This window comes from Apodemus sylvaticus, chromosome 6, assembly GCF_947179515.1.
Source record: "Apodemus sylvaticus chromosome 6, mApoSyl1.1, whole genome shotgun sequence".
NCBI classification, from domain to species: Eukaryota; Metazoa; Chordata; class Mammalia; order Rodentia; family Muridae; genus Apodemus; species Apodemus sylvaticus.
The window spans coordinates 11675972-11691873 of NC_067477.1; the positions used below are offsets into that span (position 1 = coordinate 11675972).

The following is a 15902-nucleotide window of genomic DNA, read 5'->3' on the forward strand; positions in this document are numbered from 1 at the left end:
GGGGTGCCAGGGGAAGTGGCCAGGACAGGGGCTGGTTCGAGTGCAGACAGCAAATTTCTGTAGGAAGGAGACTCCGGGAGGATATATGGCTGGAAGAGTGAGGAGCAGTGTCAGCGGTGGGTCCCGAACTCACAGACCCAGAGGAGCCCCGGCTGCAAGGGCCTGGCACCATCCCAGGAGACGCATCCTGGAGGCGCCGCGGTTCCTTCCTCTACCACGAGGGGGCAGTGCTGGCCGCTGCTCCGCTGCACAGACAGGGATACCATGCCTCGCCCTCTTGTCCCAGCCAGAGCTGCGGGACAATGCAGCCCCCTACACGCTCTCCGTGGCTTCGGGGGCCGGATGGACCGACTGGACGCCCCTTCCTGCCCTGCGCCCTTGCCGCACGCCTTCTTGGATCACGTGAGAAAGCGAAGACACAAGGTTGTGGGCCGCTTGGGTTTGGGGCGACTGCAGAGCGGTGCTGCTCCCCACTCCAGCCTGACTGCAGGGGCCGCTGTATCATTAGGACTAGTCTGAATTGTGTGATCACCCCGCCCCGGCTCAGTTTACCCTGCTTTACTTCGCTGCCTGCCCCCACCACTCCCGGAGCTGGCAACTGGAACAGCACTATGTAAATAAGCTAGGTCGCACCAAAGGCGCGGAGGCTATAGGTGCAAAGCCGCCTCTGAGCCCCGGTTGCTGCCCACAGTCCAGAGGGGTGGGACTGACTCCCGAGGGAAGCTGAGCTCCTAAACTAGCAATGCTGTCAAAGTCACGGTCCCGCAGGAATCCAGGGTCAGGTGCTGGGAAGGTCAAGGGGTGAACTGTCTTTCTCCTCCCAGCCTTACAGATCGACCAACTTCCTGGCCCCCAGGGCAGCCAGAGTTGACAGGCTAGTCTCCTGTAGGAGGCGGGTAGGTCCGGGCTGGGCCACTGCGGTTTCTTCTCCCTGAAGCCAGGCTGCGCTCTCTGTCGGTCTTTCTGACTAAGTCTATGAGGGAGGAATCTCCACATCAGGCTTCCAGCCTTGCTCTCCCGCCCCTTACCCATTTCCTGTTCCCGCTCCACCTGGTCCTAGCACCTCGGTGTCAGCCCTACCCAGCTCCATGATTAACTCTCCATTTAGTCATCCTCGTTTATGGAGTCATTTCTATCCTCGCGGCTGGACCGGCAGGCCCCACCCTCTGGGCTGACCTCCTAGGCAGGGTGCTTGGGATTGGGGGAGGGGGTTGCTCCCGGGTGGGGGATGGGGAAGCCACTCCCGAGATGAAGCCATGCTCACCTCAGAGGAGGAGGACACCCGGTAGAAGGAATCTCACCTGCAAATGACCTGAAGCCGGAAGGCTAAGGTTCTAGGGAGGTGGGGTAGAGTTTTTGGTTTGAACAGTGGGGTGGAGAAAAAGAGGGGTCACATCTGACTTTAACTGTGGCAGGTATATTAGGGGGTCTCTAGAAGAACAGGACCAGTAGAACGTGTTATATTTAAATTTTAATACATTATATCCAATTGTATTTATATCTAACTGTATATTACATGCATTATTAGAAGAGGGGACTCAATAGATTGATAGGATTGAAGGTGCAGTAGTCTGAACACCATCACCCTCTGCGTGCTGGAGAGCCTGAGGTCAGAGGGCTCAGTCTAAGCAGTGGGCCCCACCCACTGCGCTCCCAAACCCGGGGTGACAGCCCGCACACTTCCTGGGATTCACCTGTTGAATGGCACTGAGCCGGTGAAGTGAGCAGTGCTATGTATGCGTCTGTTCTCCCAGCGTTCAGAGACTGAGACCGGAGGATCAGATCAAGGGTTAAGGCCAACATGGGTCAGAACGTGAGACCTTCTCAAAACCAAAGGACAAACCATTCAATCAAGCTTGCAGAAGAAACACGGGGCCCTGGCTCTGAAGAGCAGAGCCTGCACGTGCCGGCCGGCTTTCTGCCATGTTTTTTCCTTGTACTGTCTCTCACCCCCAAGACAGGGTCTCTCTGTGTAACCCTACCTGGCCTAGAACTCCTTATGTCGATCAGGCTGGTTTTGAACTCGTGGAGATCTGCCTGGCACTGTCTCCAAAGTGCTGGGATTGAAGACACATGCCGCCACACCAGCCTACTGAATGCTGCTGCACACATTCATTTGCTGACCCCCCAGTCAGCTGGCATCAGAAATGGCCTCACTGACAGACCCCGACATTTGCCTTACCAATGGCCTAGACATCTCTTGGTCCAGTCAAACTAACAAGAGCAGCCCTTAGCATTTTCAGGCTGCTAGAGGTTGTGGGCTGGCCTTGGGAGGGTGCAGTCAGGGGTCAGGGCATTCGGCATTGATACCATTGGCTTCTCATTCTCTAGGAATTCATCCATGCCCACACAGCTAGAGTCCTCAGTGCAGGTCCAAGGGCCGATTCCGGAGGAAAACAATGATGTTACTTGGAAGTTTTGCCTGACAACCTGCGACCCCTGGCCAGAGATAGAAGAGCCTCCTCGCCCACAGTCTCCACCCACGTTGTGTCTGGAGGTGGATATTTCTGCTGGGAGGAACCACAGCTTTGACAAAGTCCAGACCCCAGCAGGGTTATTCGGAACCTACAGAGGTAAAGCCTTTCCTTCCCTGGGGTCGGGGGTGGGAGTGGGGGTGGGGGAGTGAAGCTTAGAGCCTGCTCGTGTGATACCATCCCTCCGGAGACGCAAACACATATCTATTCACGCCAGAAAGGGACCGGATGACAGACCAAAGCAATGATACCACGCGAGTCCCACTTGGTGAACCAGTGAATTTACTGGGTCACTTACAGAAGTGTGAGGAACCCTAAGGCAGCTGCATCGCCAAGGCCCACCCTAACGCCAGTGATGACTCACGAGAGGTAGAGACCTGCAGCTCTCTGAACAAGATGGAGGCAGCTCCACGGGTCTGAGAGTCTCTTCTTGGCAATCCTCACTGGGAGGATATATCAGGGAGAGGGAGGTTTTGTGAATATGGTATATTTCAGGACAACCTAAGGCTTCTGAGATATTTGCTTCTTGAGCCTTTTTGTCTTGCAAAATGGTTTCTCTTTGTAGTCTTGGCTGTCCTGGGACTTGCTCTGTAGACCAGGCTGGCCTTGTACTCAGAAATCCACCTGCCTCTGCCTTCCAAGTGCTGGGATTAAAGGCGTGCGCCACCACTGCCCTACTGGACTTTTTGACTCTTAAGGGGAGTCTTCCTGGATGGCATGTTTCTGCTCACAGGAAATTTCAGACTCAGTGTCACCTGTCCCTCCTCCCAGTCTCAGTCTCTCCTTGTAAAGTGACCTGACTATCATGACCTAGCACACAGGTAGTCATGAGATAAGGACAATGAGACTGCTTTTTGTCCGTAGGCCCTGCCTCTTTAAACACTTAATCATAGCAATAATTGCTGACTGTGTGCCTCTTTCAAAGGACTTCGATGCCATCAAGTATATACCCAGAAGTAGCACAGCTGTGTCAGATACTACTATATTTAGTCCCTCGAGGAACCTCCTTACTGATACTGTAGTAGCCAAACCAGTTTGTATTCCCACTAGCTGTGATTTAAGAGCTTCCCCCACTCTTAAACTTGCGGGCATCTTCTGGTACCTGTTTCCTTGCGGGTGGCCGTTCTGACAGGGGTGGGAGGAAATCGCAAAGCAGCCTTCATGTTCCTGTTCCTGATGGGTAAAGATGTTGAATACTTTTCAAATATTTGTTGAACTGGGTTGACATTTCCTCTTTTTTTGAGAATTGAATATTCCGTTCTCAAATATTTATCAGAATGGATTTGTATTTAATCTTGAGAATTTTGCATTTAGTTTAAGTCTATCAATTGGGTGACTTTTTTGGTGTTTGGTTTGGTTTTCATAGTTCTTTATAGATTCTTGATAGTAATCCACTATTATAAATATTGGATATATAGCATATAGTTACCAAAGACAGCGTTCACTGTCTGTAGGATGTGATTTATTTATTTATTTTCCTGAGGATAGACTGTGGGGTCATATTATATTCCATTGAGGGATGTGTTAGCCCTTGTAGGCTGACTCTTTAGGCTTAGTTCTCTCTTTTTTAAAATATTTATTTATTATTATATCTAAGTACACTATAGCTGTGCTCAGACACACCAGAAGAGGGTATCAGATCCCATTACAGATGGTTGGGAGCCACCATATGGTTGCTGGATTTGAACTCAGGACCTTTGGAAGAGCAGTCAGTGCTCTTAACCACTGAGCCATCTCTCCAGTCTCTTGTTTTTCTTTTAACAGTTTCTTGTTTGTTTGTTTATGGAAATCTAAGGGATCCCTGGGGCTGGAACAGCTGCTCAGAGCATTCACTGCTCTTGTAGAGGATCTGGGCTCTTTCCCTGAACCCACATGGTGACTCACACACATCCGGACTCCATATGTGTTCCAGTGCCTATAAAGGCTCACATATGGTGCACATACACACACTCAGGCAAATATTCATACACATAAAATACATGTTAATATAAGCATGAGGTCATAGCAAGTCAGTTACGGGGTAATCTCTGTGGCCAGCAGGGTCATGCCATGGGGCCAAGGAGGCCCTCACAGCATCCTCTGGAGCATGAGCCTATGTCTCCACCAGGCAGATGAGACGTGTGCAGGTTCGGTTCTTGCCTGTGGCTGTGCCATACGTGGATGTAATGAGCCACCTGTTGAGGACACAGAGCACTGTTGTCATCATGCGGGAGAGCAAGAATGTCACAGCCTTTCCCCTTACGACTGAAGAGTGCTTCTCCAACAGGTTGAAGCAAAAGAGACAATTTACTAGTTTGTTAAATGGAAAAGACTGGGTGGTCAGGCATAGCTGGACCCAGGAGTCCTACAAAGACACAAAAGAGAGAGGCCATGGGGCCTGGCTCACACTAAGGCAGAAATATAGGCTAAACAGCAAAAAATCCATCTCCTTAGTACTTACTTAGCTGACACACCTGCATTTCTGGTAACTATATAATAGAAGTGAAACATGAAATTCAGGCCCAAGTGTTTTTTGAAGATTTATTTTTAACTATGTGTCTGAGTGTGTGGGTGTGTGCATATATGTGTGGTCATGTGCACGTGTTGGTGTGTGGGTGTGTACACATGTGAGTGCAGGTGCCTGCAGAACTCAGCAGAGGGCATTAGATCCCCTGAAACTAGAGTTCCCGGCATGGGTGCTAGGAACCAAATTTGGGTTCTCAGCAAAACCATTAAGTGATCTTACCTGATGAGCCATCATCTCTCTATTCTAGGACTCAGTTCTTTCGGGGAAACATTAGCGCACCACCACAATGAATATCACATACGTAACTTGGCATGAGAACCAGCATTTAACTGGGTTAGGATGCCTACCTACAAAAGGAATGGTGGAATGTGAGACTCTGGGATCAGTCCCCAGCACTATAAAGAACTGTCAGACTTTCTGGGCACTGCCAGGGCCTTACGAGGAGCCCCTCCCCTTAACTTGACCAGTGATGACTGCAAGACTTCCCACTTGGCCTGACCACAGTCCCCACCTGGCCGGTACCGTCTGGTCAAATGCTGCTCAATTTTAGCCTGGCTTCCAGGCATAACAAGAGGTTGCCCATTTATGGACTCCTGGCACAGCTGCATATCTTTATTGGCTAGTATGTGAACTGCCTGTGCATACCAGAGCACTGTGCATACCAGAGCACTGTGCATACCGGAGCACTGTGCATACAGGAGTGTAGCAGACGATTCTCTTCTAGTAAGTTAAGTTCCTTGTGTTGAGCTTTGAGAGTCCGGTGGGGTACACGGAGAGGAGGGTGGGGAGCCGGAGCCCCTCTGATCAGAGGAAGGCCAGAGTTCATCCTGAAAGACCAGGTAAGAAGACCAGGTTCAGCCAGGTGACAGAAACCTAGGACCTGGGTGGGGTGGGGCAACCTTGGGAGGACCTATCCATACTGATATTAGAGATGTGTGGCCAGCATTCAGACATGCGCAGTTAAGTAGCTCAAGTCCCTAGCTGATGAGTGGCTGGCCATGTAGAACCTAGAAAGTCCGGTGGCAGCTTCTCCATGGGGCTGCCATTGCCTGAACCTCTGAGTCTACACTGTGCTTTCCTGGGCTATCCCCCTGCCCCAGTGTCAGGCTCCAGGGGCCGGACTGGTGCTTGGGTCAGGGAACACTTCCAGGTGGTGAGCGAATGGATCCTTCCAGCCCCAGCCCTTCTCACCAAGAAGATGAGCATGAAAACTAAAACCGTGGTTGCAGATGCAGCTCAGTGGTAAAGTACTTTCCTGGATGCTGGAGGCCCGAGGCTCCGTCCTCAGCACTGTATAAGCAGGCATGCCTGCCGTAATCCTAGCACGTGGGAAGTGAAGGCAGCAGGATGACTGTAAGTTCCGGGTCATCCTACTCAGCGCGGAGTAAGAGGCTAGGATGTGTAAGACCATGTCTCATAACGAAGAGAGCGAGCGGCCCACAGTGCCTCCCCTTCCCAGAGGGTTTACCTGCCCTTAGCTTCTGACAGGGAAGACAGCTTGAGAGCCACCACTGGTGAGGGTGCTCACGGTCCTGGAAACAACGTGGGAAAACTCAGTGGGACACACACACACACACACACACACACACCTCCTTTCTTTCTTTCTTTTTGGTTTTTGGTTTTTGGGTTTTGGTTTTGGTTTTTTGAGACAGGGTTTGTCTGTGTAGCCCTGGCTGTCCTGAAACTCACTGTGTAGACCAGGCTGGCCTCAAACTCAGAAATCTGCCTGCCTCTGCCTCCCAAGTGCTGGGATTAAAGTCGTGCGCCACCACCGCCCGGCTCATATTTGATTTTTATCAAAGGAAAAACAGGGAAGTAGAAGGGGAGGATGGCTGGGACTAGTAGTGGCTGAGGAAGGACGTGGGGTGAATGTGATTGAAGTGTATCGTATATATCAACGAAGAAGTCACAATGCGCCTATTGTGATGTGTGAAGTGTGCTAATAAAACATTAAAAAGCCGGCGGTGGCACACGCCTTTAATCCCAGCACTTGGGAGGCAGAGGCAGGCAGATTTCTGGGTTTGAGGTCAGCCTGGTCTACAGAGTGAGTTCCAGGACAGCCAGGGCTACACAGAGAAACCCTGTCTCAAAAAAAAAAAAAAAGCCAAAAAACATTAGGAAGGAAGGAAGGAAGGAAGGAAGGAAGGAAGGAAGGAAGGAAGGAAGGAAGGAAGGAAGGAAGACTATCAGAGTGGATCACACATCATCACCTGTACCTGTGCCCTCCTGGGCATCCATGCCCAACGCCCACAAGAAGTGCCTGTGTCCTTGGCTGGACCCCATTCTCTCCAGACAAGCACCACCCCTGCTAGTCCCCCAAGGTGTCATTCTAAAAGGTTCCCACACCAGGATGGCCCACAGTCACCTCCAGGGCAGTGGCTTTCCAGTCTCCTTCGAGGCCGCCTGGGCCCGGCTGGGAAGGGGGTCTCAGAAGGGAGGACGGACATCCGTGTCTGGGGCTGAGGAGACGATCTTTCAGTGCAGTGCACTCACACCGGGCGTGCCTGGGTCGGCTTGTGTGCCCGTGCGGAAGGCCACACACACTCTTGGGCACACCCACATGCCTGCTGTCACCCTCCCTCCGTGCCCTCTGGCTCTTTCCCTTCCTCTGCCCCCTCAGAAATGTCTCCAGTCCTCTACTTGGCTGCTGACTGAACCCTGTTCAAATAAAGTCCTTACTTCACCTAACCTTGGTGAAGGACGCCGTGACCTGTGTGGCAATGTTCCTGTCTCGGCCACCTGGCACCACTGGTCCCCACTGACCACACTTTGCCCTTAGGCCACCTTAGTGTCCGTCCAGGCCCCTGCACCTGTTTTGGCTCCTGAGGTCTTTCCCCTTTGCTAGAAACCCTAGGATCTGACCTTAGGCTTCCTCACTTCTCTCTGATGTCCCCTTAGTGTGGCATGTGTGCATGCCACAGCATGAGTGGAGGTCAGAGGATATCCCAGGGAGTCAGTTCTCTTCTTCCACCATGTCCTGGGGTCCCGGGGATCGAACTCGTCACTGGGCTTGGCAGCAAGCATGTGCCCTGGCTGAGCCATCCATCTTCCTGGTCCTCAAGCAGGAAGTACCCATAATCCCAGCTGTCCATCAGCCAGACCGCTCCAACTTCCTGTTGCTAAGGACATACCTCTTTCCGCTCCTCTATTGGGTCCTCTCCCGCATCCAGGTACTCAACCTGAGACTCTGGGAACCTTGGGTCTCTCTCCTCACACACCGCGTAAGATCTATGCAATATGTGACCCCTCAGCATCATCCGCAGCAGCTGCAGTAGCTGTCCTTGTTCGTTCCCCTGCAGTTTATCCTTGGCAGCCACAGGGAGCTGGCAGAGCGGTCCTCATGGCTCCTCTGTTGAGAGCCCACCCCCTCCCCCAGCTTAGTTTCTGAGCCCTGACTCCTGCTTGCAGTGGTCCTCCACTCCTAATCCCTTCCCCGCCCCCACCCTGCCCTCGCTGAGCTGTCCGCTGCCTGGGCGTACACAGAAGCTTTGACCCTGGCTGTGAACAAGCTCTCCCTGAGGGAGGAAAGTGTGCCTTGGGTCAGGTCTCAGCAAACACATAGCAAGGTCAAAGGTCAACTCTCACCCAGTTAGCAAGATTTTCCACTTCATCCCCTACCCTTCCAACCTTGGGGTCTCCCGAGCCTCTCTCAGAATCTAGGTGTCCTCCTGTCAGTCTGACATTTATCACATCCAATTTGACCTTCTAAAGAGGAAGTTGCCCCTTCATGACTGCCTCCATGGTAACCTGGGCGCAGTAATGACATGGCTGAGGCAGGTTGGGGTGTGAGTTACAGTTGGTCTTGGCAGGATCGTAGACCTGGCTGTGGTGCCCCCAGTGTGGGCAGGGATGTTCACAGCACTGAGATCCTTCATGCCAGCCCATGGGGCACAGCTTATCCAGCCAGCCTGTCACCCAGAGCAGCAGGCAGGCCTGAGGATGGCACTGTCAGCCATCTCTGCCTGCTCAGCCCAGTCACAGAGCAATGCGGCCAGGAACATGCAGATAGCTCTGGGCATGGAGGAGAGGAGAGAGAGCGGGAGACGGAGGAGGAGAAGGAGAGGGAGGCGGAGTGGTGGGACTTCTATCATGTTCTCTCCAGAGAAAGTATTAACCCATTGCTGAGGTCAGCTGTCTCCTGACCTTCCCACCTCTCAACACAGTCTCACTGGGGACTTGGTTTCCAACACATAAGCCTCAAGGGAGGGGTTCAAGCCTTGAACTCACAGCCATCCACCTACCTCAGCTGGTTGAGTGCTGGTAGTGTGTCACCACCTTGGCCTACCTGCTGTCTCCCTCGGGGAGCCAGTCTTATTTTTGTGTGTGTATGCCTGTCTAACTCACAAGCAAAATAACTTCCTTCCTTCCACCTGCACCTCAGGTCTGCAGCACACAGCCATGCTCCTGCCTCAGCAGGTATGGCCCAGGGGACTCGCTGTGGCCCACTGACCTCTGAGCCTCTCCCACTGCTGGCTAGCACAGTGTCCCCCTGAACGCTCTTAGACAACTTGTCTGGACTTTTTGGCCAAGTGCCTGTGCACACACTGCTTCTGAGCAGGTGAGGAATGCGATCAGGTGGCTCTAGAGTCCTCTGGGAAGCCCAGCTAGGAGAGGAAGTCGGAGACTTGGCTTTGGAGACTCCAAGTGCCCTCCTGGCCTTGTGACCTGTGTCCTTTCGCCCTGACATGACGGCTGTCTCACCTAAGCTGTGCAAAAGCAGAAATGGGTAGGGAGCCACACAACTGCAGGAAGGCCTCTCTCCACATCTCCTGCCTAGGGTGGGGAGGAGCTGGGGGCTTCTGCAGGCCATTTGCTGTGGCACACCTTCCATCATTAGTAGACATCCAGAAGACAAAGGCTTGAAGAGACCAGAGAAGACTTGTTGAAAGCTGAGGCCCGGGAAAGGGCGGGCTTGGAGGCCTAGCTAGCCTCAGTCCCTCAGCCCTCTTATTCCTAACCATGACTGGCAGGCAGTTCCTTGCTGTGGCTCTCCTAGGAGCTGGTTTAGTTTACAAGTTAACAAATGCTGCCTTGGGATGGCGTAGGATGCTGGGTCTCGCGGGCAGACTGCTATGAACATGTCTTTTAGGCTAGTGTACAAACAGGCCTCCTGCATGCTCTGGGCTGTCTGTCCCATCTCTGGACTTGAGAGCCTTGTCTATCTCTTGGGACTGCTTAGCTGGCTTAAGATACGGTGATGGCTATTCCGGGTTGTCAACTTGACTACATCTGGAGTGAATTACAATCCAGAAACGGAGGGCACACCTGTGATCCAGATGCTGAGGCTGGAAGATAGACATCTGATCTGGATCTTGACAAGTAGATCTTGAGGCATACTGGCCTTGAAAAGCTTAGGCCCAGACGAGGTATGCACGGCTTTAATCCCTGGAGACTGAGGCAGGCAGAGCTCTGAGTTCAAGGTCAGCCTGGGACAAAGCAAGTTCCAGATCTAGGCGTGGTGCTAGTCTTCTGCTGGAGGCCTATGTAAGGAAGTTGGAAGAAAGAAGGCTCTTGCCAGCACATCTGTTGGAACCTACTTCTTCAGGATTCTAGCTTATATAGAAGACCAACTGTAACTTTGATTTTTCAAACCTTATTTTTAATGATGGCTCTTAGGAGTTTTAACCTCTCTGTTAGCACTCCACCCACCACATACGGGGGAAGTGGATCTGTTTAGAAAGGTTCTTTGGGGCAAAGAACCTCTGGTTCCATCTGTATTGTCTGGACATTGGCAGTTCAGGCAGGTTGATCCACTTGCAACACTTGAGGATACACCAGCAATTTAGTTCGGAAGAATCAGGATAGCAAACGTGAATCGACAGCAGTGGCATGACCTAGCAGAGACAGCCAGGCCTCGGCCTCTGCTCAAGTCAGCAGCAGGGACCAGGAGGAATTCTAGAAGTTCTCTGCTCTGGGCTTCTCTCAGGGAAGCGAAGATCAGCAAAGACTCGAGACCCACAAGCACTGCACAGCCAGCTCTATAAGCAAGCCAAGCTCGGTCTCCATCGCTGTCCTTTTTTTTTGTGGTTTTTCCAGACAGGGTCTCTCTGTGTAGCCCTGGCTGTCCTGGAAATCATTCTGTAGACCAGGCTGGCCTTGAACTCAGAAATTTGCCTGCCTCTGCCTCCCAGAGTGCTGGGATCACAGGCGTGCACTCATCATCGCTGTCCTGTTTATACTCTCTCCAAACATCACATGTCCACCATGGGCAAGACATCACTCTGCCAATCAGCCCCAGTCCGTGGAAGCAGCAAGAAACTACAGCACACAAGGGCTTTTTTGTGTGTGTGTTTCTTTCCATGGAGTCCCGATAAATGCCGCTCAACTACACAACGTTAAGACAGACCAATACATGCATTTCATTAGCTAAGAATCCTTCACATGTGTCCTTATTTTAATCATATGTCCTTTCACGTGCTTGCTTTAGCAGAACATGCTCTTCTGTGTTTGCTTCAGCTAAATGTTCCTTCATGAGTCTGCCTTAGTCTTTCATCTGTGTCCACTTCACGAAAACTCTCCTTCACGTTTGCCCCAGCAAAACACCATCCAACACAACTGATTTTCCAAAGAACCCTTTTTTTATATTTATTTTATTATTTATTTTATGTATGAGTTCAATGTCACTTTCTTCAGAGGGCATTGGATCCCACTACAGATGGTTGTGAGCCACCACGTGGTTGCTGGGAATTGAACTCAGGACCTCTGGAAGAACAGTCAGTGCTCTTAACCGCTGAGCCATCTCTCCAGCCCTCCCAAAGAACCCTTAAGTTTCCACTTCAACTAGTTAAAACAACTAGCCTAGAGAGGCTGAGCAACTAGTAGGTTCTTAGATTTCCCATTCACAGCTGCCCATTGTTGGGTTAGTTGGACTGCAGACTAAGTCATGACAATACATTCCCTTAACAGAGACATTCCATAAATTCTGTGACTCTAGAGAACCCTAATACAGGTACAGAGTAACAGGAAGTCTCTCTCTCTCTCTCTCTCTGTGTGTGTGTGTGTGTGAGTGTGTGTGTGTGAGTGTAGATGTATGCTTGCTTGAGTCTGCTCAAAGGACCCAGGTGAAAGAGACTGCAGCCTAAAGTCCCTTAGCCCCTGCTGGGTAGGGGGAGGAGGGTTGCTTTGAAGGCCTGGCTGTCTGCTGGACAGAGGCAGGAGGAAGGGCCTGGATGGAGGCTGCCTGAACCCTTGGCCTTAATTGAGCTTCTAAGGGCATTGTGGAAAAGAAACTGGCCGCGCCTGTGAATGGAGTTTGGAACTATTTCATCAGGGGGATCCTTGCCTCTGATAAGGTGAGGCGAGAGTTCCAAGGCCCAGGCGTGGCAGCATTAATGCCTGCATTTGGAATGGACTTAGCACTCCCATACCCCTCAAAGTCAGGACCTCAGGCTTCCTCAGGCTCTGGGGTCCTCTGTGGGAAGGCTGGACAGCATTCTCAGTTCCTCCAGAGTGAAAAACAGCCCCAAAGTGTATCTTTCTTGGGACAACCTACTGTGTGTGTGTGTGTTTGAGACAGGGTTTCTGTAGTCCCGGCTGTCCTAGAACTCTCTTTCTAGACCAGGCTGGCCTCCAGTTCAGAAATCCACCTGCCTCCGCCTCCTGGGTGCAGGGATTAAAGGAATGCACCACATCATACTGGACTTAAATAACTATCTACCACTTAGCAGGCATCATAATTCTCCCCTCCTCCCTTTCTCCTGTGTTAGTGGTGAAGTCAAAGCGAAAGGAAGTGTTTAGCTCAGGAGATGACACAATAGGCACTATAAACAGCTCTTATCCACGCACTCATCCATGCCTGTGATGAGGTTGGAGCTGAGGCTAGTCAGCTAGGTCGCTGGCAGGGCAGAGCAAGGTACAACCCTTTAAGGGCTCAGTCCTATTCTAGGCCTTCCCACATGCAGATGGGATAACAGCTGGATGTTTCCCCAAGGTCAGGGAGGGTCAGAGCAAGGGAGGCCCAGATCAGGACTCTTGCTCCAGCCCCAAGCCAGGGAGCCTATTCTAGTGTGCAGACCTTGGACTCCACAGAGCCTGCCCGGACTCGCCCCGCCTCCATCATGCCCCGCCCTCCAGGCTCCGCCCCGTCCCCGGCTTCTCTCACCCCGCCTCCCCCCACCCGGGGCCCTCAAGTTTCTCCGAAGTTTTCCGCGGGTCCTGCCGAGAGTCCCGCCCCCTGGCCCATGACGCAACAATGGTGCAGCGCGGCGACCAATGGGTAGCGGCGGGGGCCGGCGGCGTGAGCCAATGGTGGCGGTGGCCAGGCCCGCGGTCCTGCCCGGCCCCGGCCGCAGTGCACCGCCCGCCGCCCGCCCCTCGGCGGCACCGCCACCGGGAGACCGTGTCGCGGCGGCTCAGACTGCGGCGGGCGCGTGCGGCGGCGGCTGCCTCCGCTCCCGGCGTCGTGGGATCTCTATCTGCTCGCCCGTGCAAGGACGGCGCGCGCTCCGGCCCGCCGCAGGGACAGGGTCGCGCGGCTTGGTGAGTCGCCTGCCCCGAGCGTCCCCGTGCGCAGGTGCAGCCCCTGATCCTGGCCACCGGCCGGCAGACTCTCGGGCGCGCCCCCGGGAGGGGTCAGGGAGGATCTGGCCGGCGGCCCAAGCTCCAGTCACAGAGCCGCGGCCGTGACTCTGCCCAGTGACGTGGGGCGGCCGAACTTTACGTAACCCGCCCGGCACCCCACGCGTGCCCACACAGTGCACCTGGGGCGCAGGGGACCCAGGTTCGGGAAAGAGCTGCAGTCATGTCAGTTCCCCCCAGAGGGGTGGCTGCTGTAGCCCACTCCATTGTGCCCACCTCTGTAACCCAGTTACCTCTAGTGGTCATGACACTGGAAGAGGCCCTCTAGCTGTCCCAGGTCCCTTGTAACCTAGAGCTTACCCTTGCTGGAGGCAGTAGGGCTCTTGGGCAGGGAGGCCAAGGGAGAATGGCCAGAGCTCAGGTCGAGGCTTGGGGCCCAAGGTTGAAGTAGGGTTTAAACTGGGGTCTGCAGTGTTTGGAACGGGCCTCAAACAGCATGCAGGAGACCTAGGCTCTGACTAGGTGACTGACCTTGGACTAGCTTGTCCCTGTTGAAAAATGGGATGGCGGTATCGGCCTCATGTGGACAGAGCTGGAGGGGACGCAGGTGGTGGACACTCCAATCCCTCCACTGACTTCACCTCCCCCCCCCCCCCCAGGAGCTCATTCCTGACGGGCCGCAGAATTGTTTGTGGATGAAAGAGTCAGAGCCACTTCCCAACTCGGGCTGCGGGCGCACCACTTTCTCGTTGGTGAGGAGGCTTGGTTTGGTGTGTTCGAGCGAATACCCGCATCTACAGAAGAACCCAGGGCCGCCTGCGGGAACCACGTAGGTCTAAGTGAGTTATCTCCACGAGCCTCCTGGAAAGAAGCGGAGTACCCTGGGGTCAGGGTAGAATTGGAGTTGGGGCTGCAAGGATGATTTGGGCTCAACTTGTGCTGTGGGCCTGAGTCTTCTGGGGTGTCCCACGGGTTCCTCTTTAATTGCAGTTGGAAGGACCTGGCGCAGGTGTGAAAGGAGCTCTTTTTGAAGGTTCCAGGGCTGCAGAGGGTTGGGAGACGGAAGGCTCCAGCCGATCCAGCCTTCTCTAGCACAAGCGAGAGAGGAAGTGCAGGTGCAGAAATTCAAGCATGGTTCTGGGCCTAGGGGAGAATAGAGCTGGGGGCAGTGACAGGCAGAGCCAATCCACTTGACTCCACTTTGTCTCACAGGTTGGTCTGGGTGGTGTGACCCATGCTTTGAGGCCAGGAGACTCCCAGAGGCCAGCATGCCGTGGGACACCAGACCTGGACGCAGCGCCAACGGAGGGCCCGAGGGTCCGGGCGCAGCTCGCTTGCGGGTGCAGAAGCAGTGTCGGAAGTCATCCTTCGCCTTCTACCTGGCAGTGCGAGATCTGCTGCCAGTGTGGCTACTCGAGGACATGCGTGCCAGCGAAGCCTTCCACTGGGACGAGCGTGGGCGCGCCGCCGCCTATTCGCCTTCGGAGGCCCTGCTCTACGCTCTCGTGCACGACCACCAAGCCTATGCTCACTACCTGCTTGCTACCTTCCCACGACGGGCACTCGCCCCACCTAGCGCAGGCTTCCGCTGCTGCACCGCGCCTGGACCGCACGTGGCGCTGGCGGTGCGCTACAACCGCGTGGGCATTCTGCGCCGCATCCTGCGAACCGTGCAGGACTTCCCAGTCGAAGAACGCGTGCGCCTCCTGGACCGGCGTGGCTGCAGCCGCGTAGAGGGCGGTGGCACGTCGCTGCACGTGGCCTGTGAGCTCGCACGCCCCGAGTGCCTTTTTCTGCTGCTTGGCCACGGAGCTTCTCCAGGCCTTCGAGATGGCAGTGGCTTTACTCCACTGGAGCTGCTGCTGCGCCAGCTGAACCAGGACACCAGCTCAGCCCCTACTGCTGCTGGGGCTGCCTCTGCCACCGTCAACGCTGCCACCGCAAACACCACTTCATCTGGGGAGGTGTGTCAGCGTCGCCTGCTGCTGCTTGACCTGCTAGCACTGTACACCCCGGGGGGCGTCGTAGGCCCAGCTCGATGTGAACTGCTAGGAGACCAGCTACGCTGGCAGCGGTTGCTGGGTGAGGACAAGTTCCAGTGGCTAGCGGGGCTGGCGCCACCCTCCCTCTTTGTCCGTGCCATGCAGGTGCTGGTCACCACTATCTCACCTGGCCGCTTCCCGGAGGCCTTGGATGAGCTGCCTCTGCCACCCTTTTTGCAGCCCTTGGACCTCACGGGCAAGGGCTAGACTCAGGGGACCCTGACAGAGTATTTGGGGACAGAAGTATTTTTGAGAGCATTGTACTTGGCACTTTACATATATGGATCTGACTGTACAGAGGAATCTGCCTGGTGTGTCGCATGCATTTGGGGTAGGACTGCCAACTTGCTCCCGGCTTAGTCA

The 15902-nt window shown here is 54.0% G+C and overlaps 1 protein-coding gene across 4 annotated transcripts; it reads left to right on the forward strand.

Moving 5' to 3' along the window:
- The first annotated feature begins 13234 nt into the window (after positions 1 to 13234).
- On the forward strand, positions 13235 to 15842 carry Ankrd9 (ankyrin repeat domain 9). 4 transcript variants are annotated; one of them, XM_052185002.1, is made up of 4 exons: positions 13235 to 13458; positions 14157 to 14336; positions 14488 to 14612; positions 14710 to 15842. In XM_052185002.1, exon 4 carries the CDS (start codon positions 14766 to 14768, stop codon positions 15744 to 15746), a length of 981 nt encoding a protein of 326 aa, XP_052040962.1. In that variant the 5' UTR covers positions 13235 to 13458; positions 14157 to 14336; positions 14488 to 14612; positions 14710 to 14765; the 3' UTR covers positions 15747 to 15842. The 4 variants fall into 4 exon arrangements, with proteins under 4 accessions (XP_052040962.1, XP_052040963.1, XP_052040964.1 ...); XM_052185003.1 differs by having other exon boundaries at positions 14157 to 14326; XM_052185004.1 differs by lacking the exon at positions 14488 to 14612 and having other exon boundaries at positions 14157 to 14326.
- The last annotated feature ends 60 nt before the right edge of the window (positions 15843 to 15902 follow it).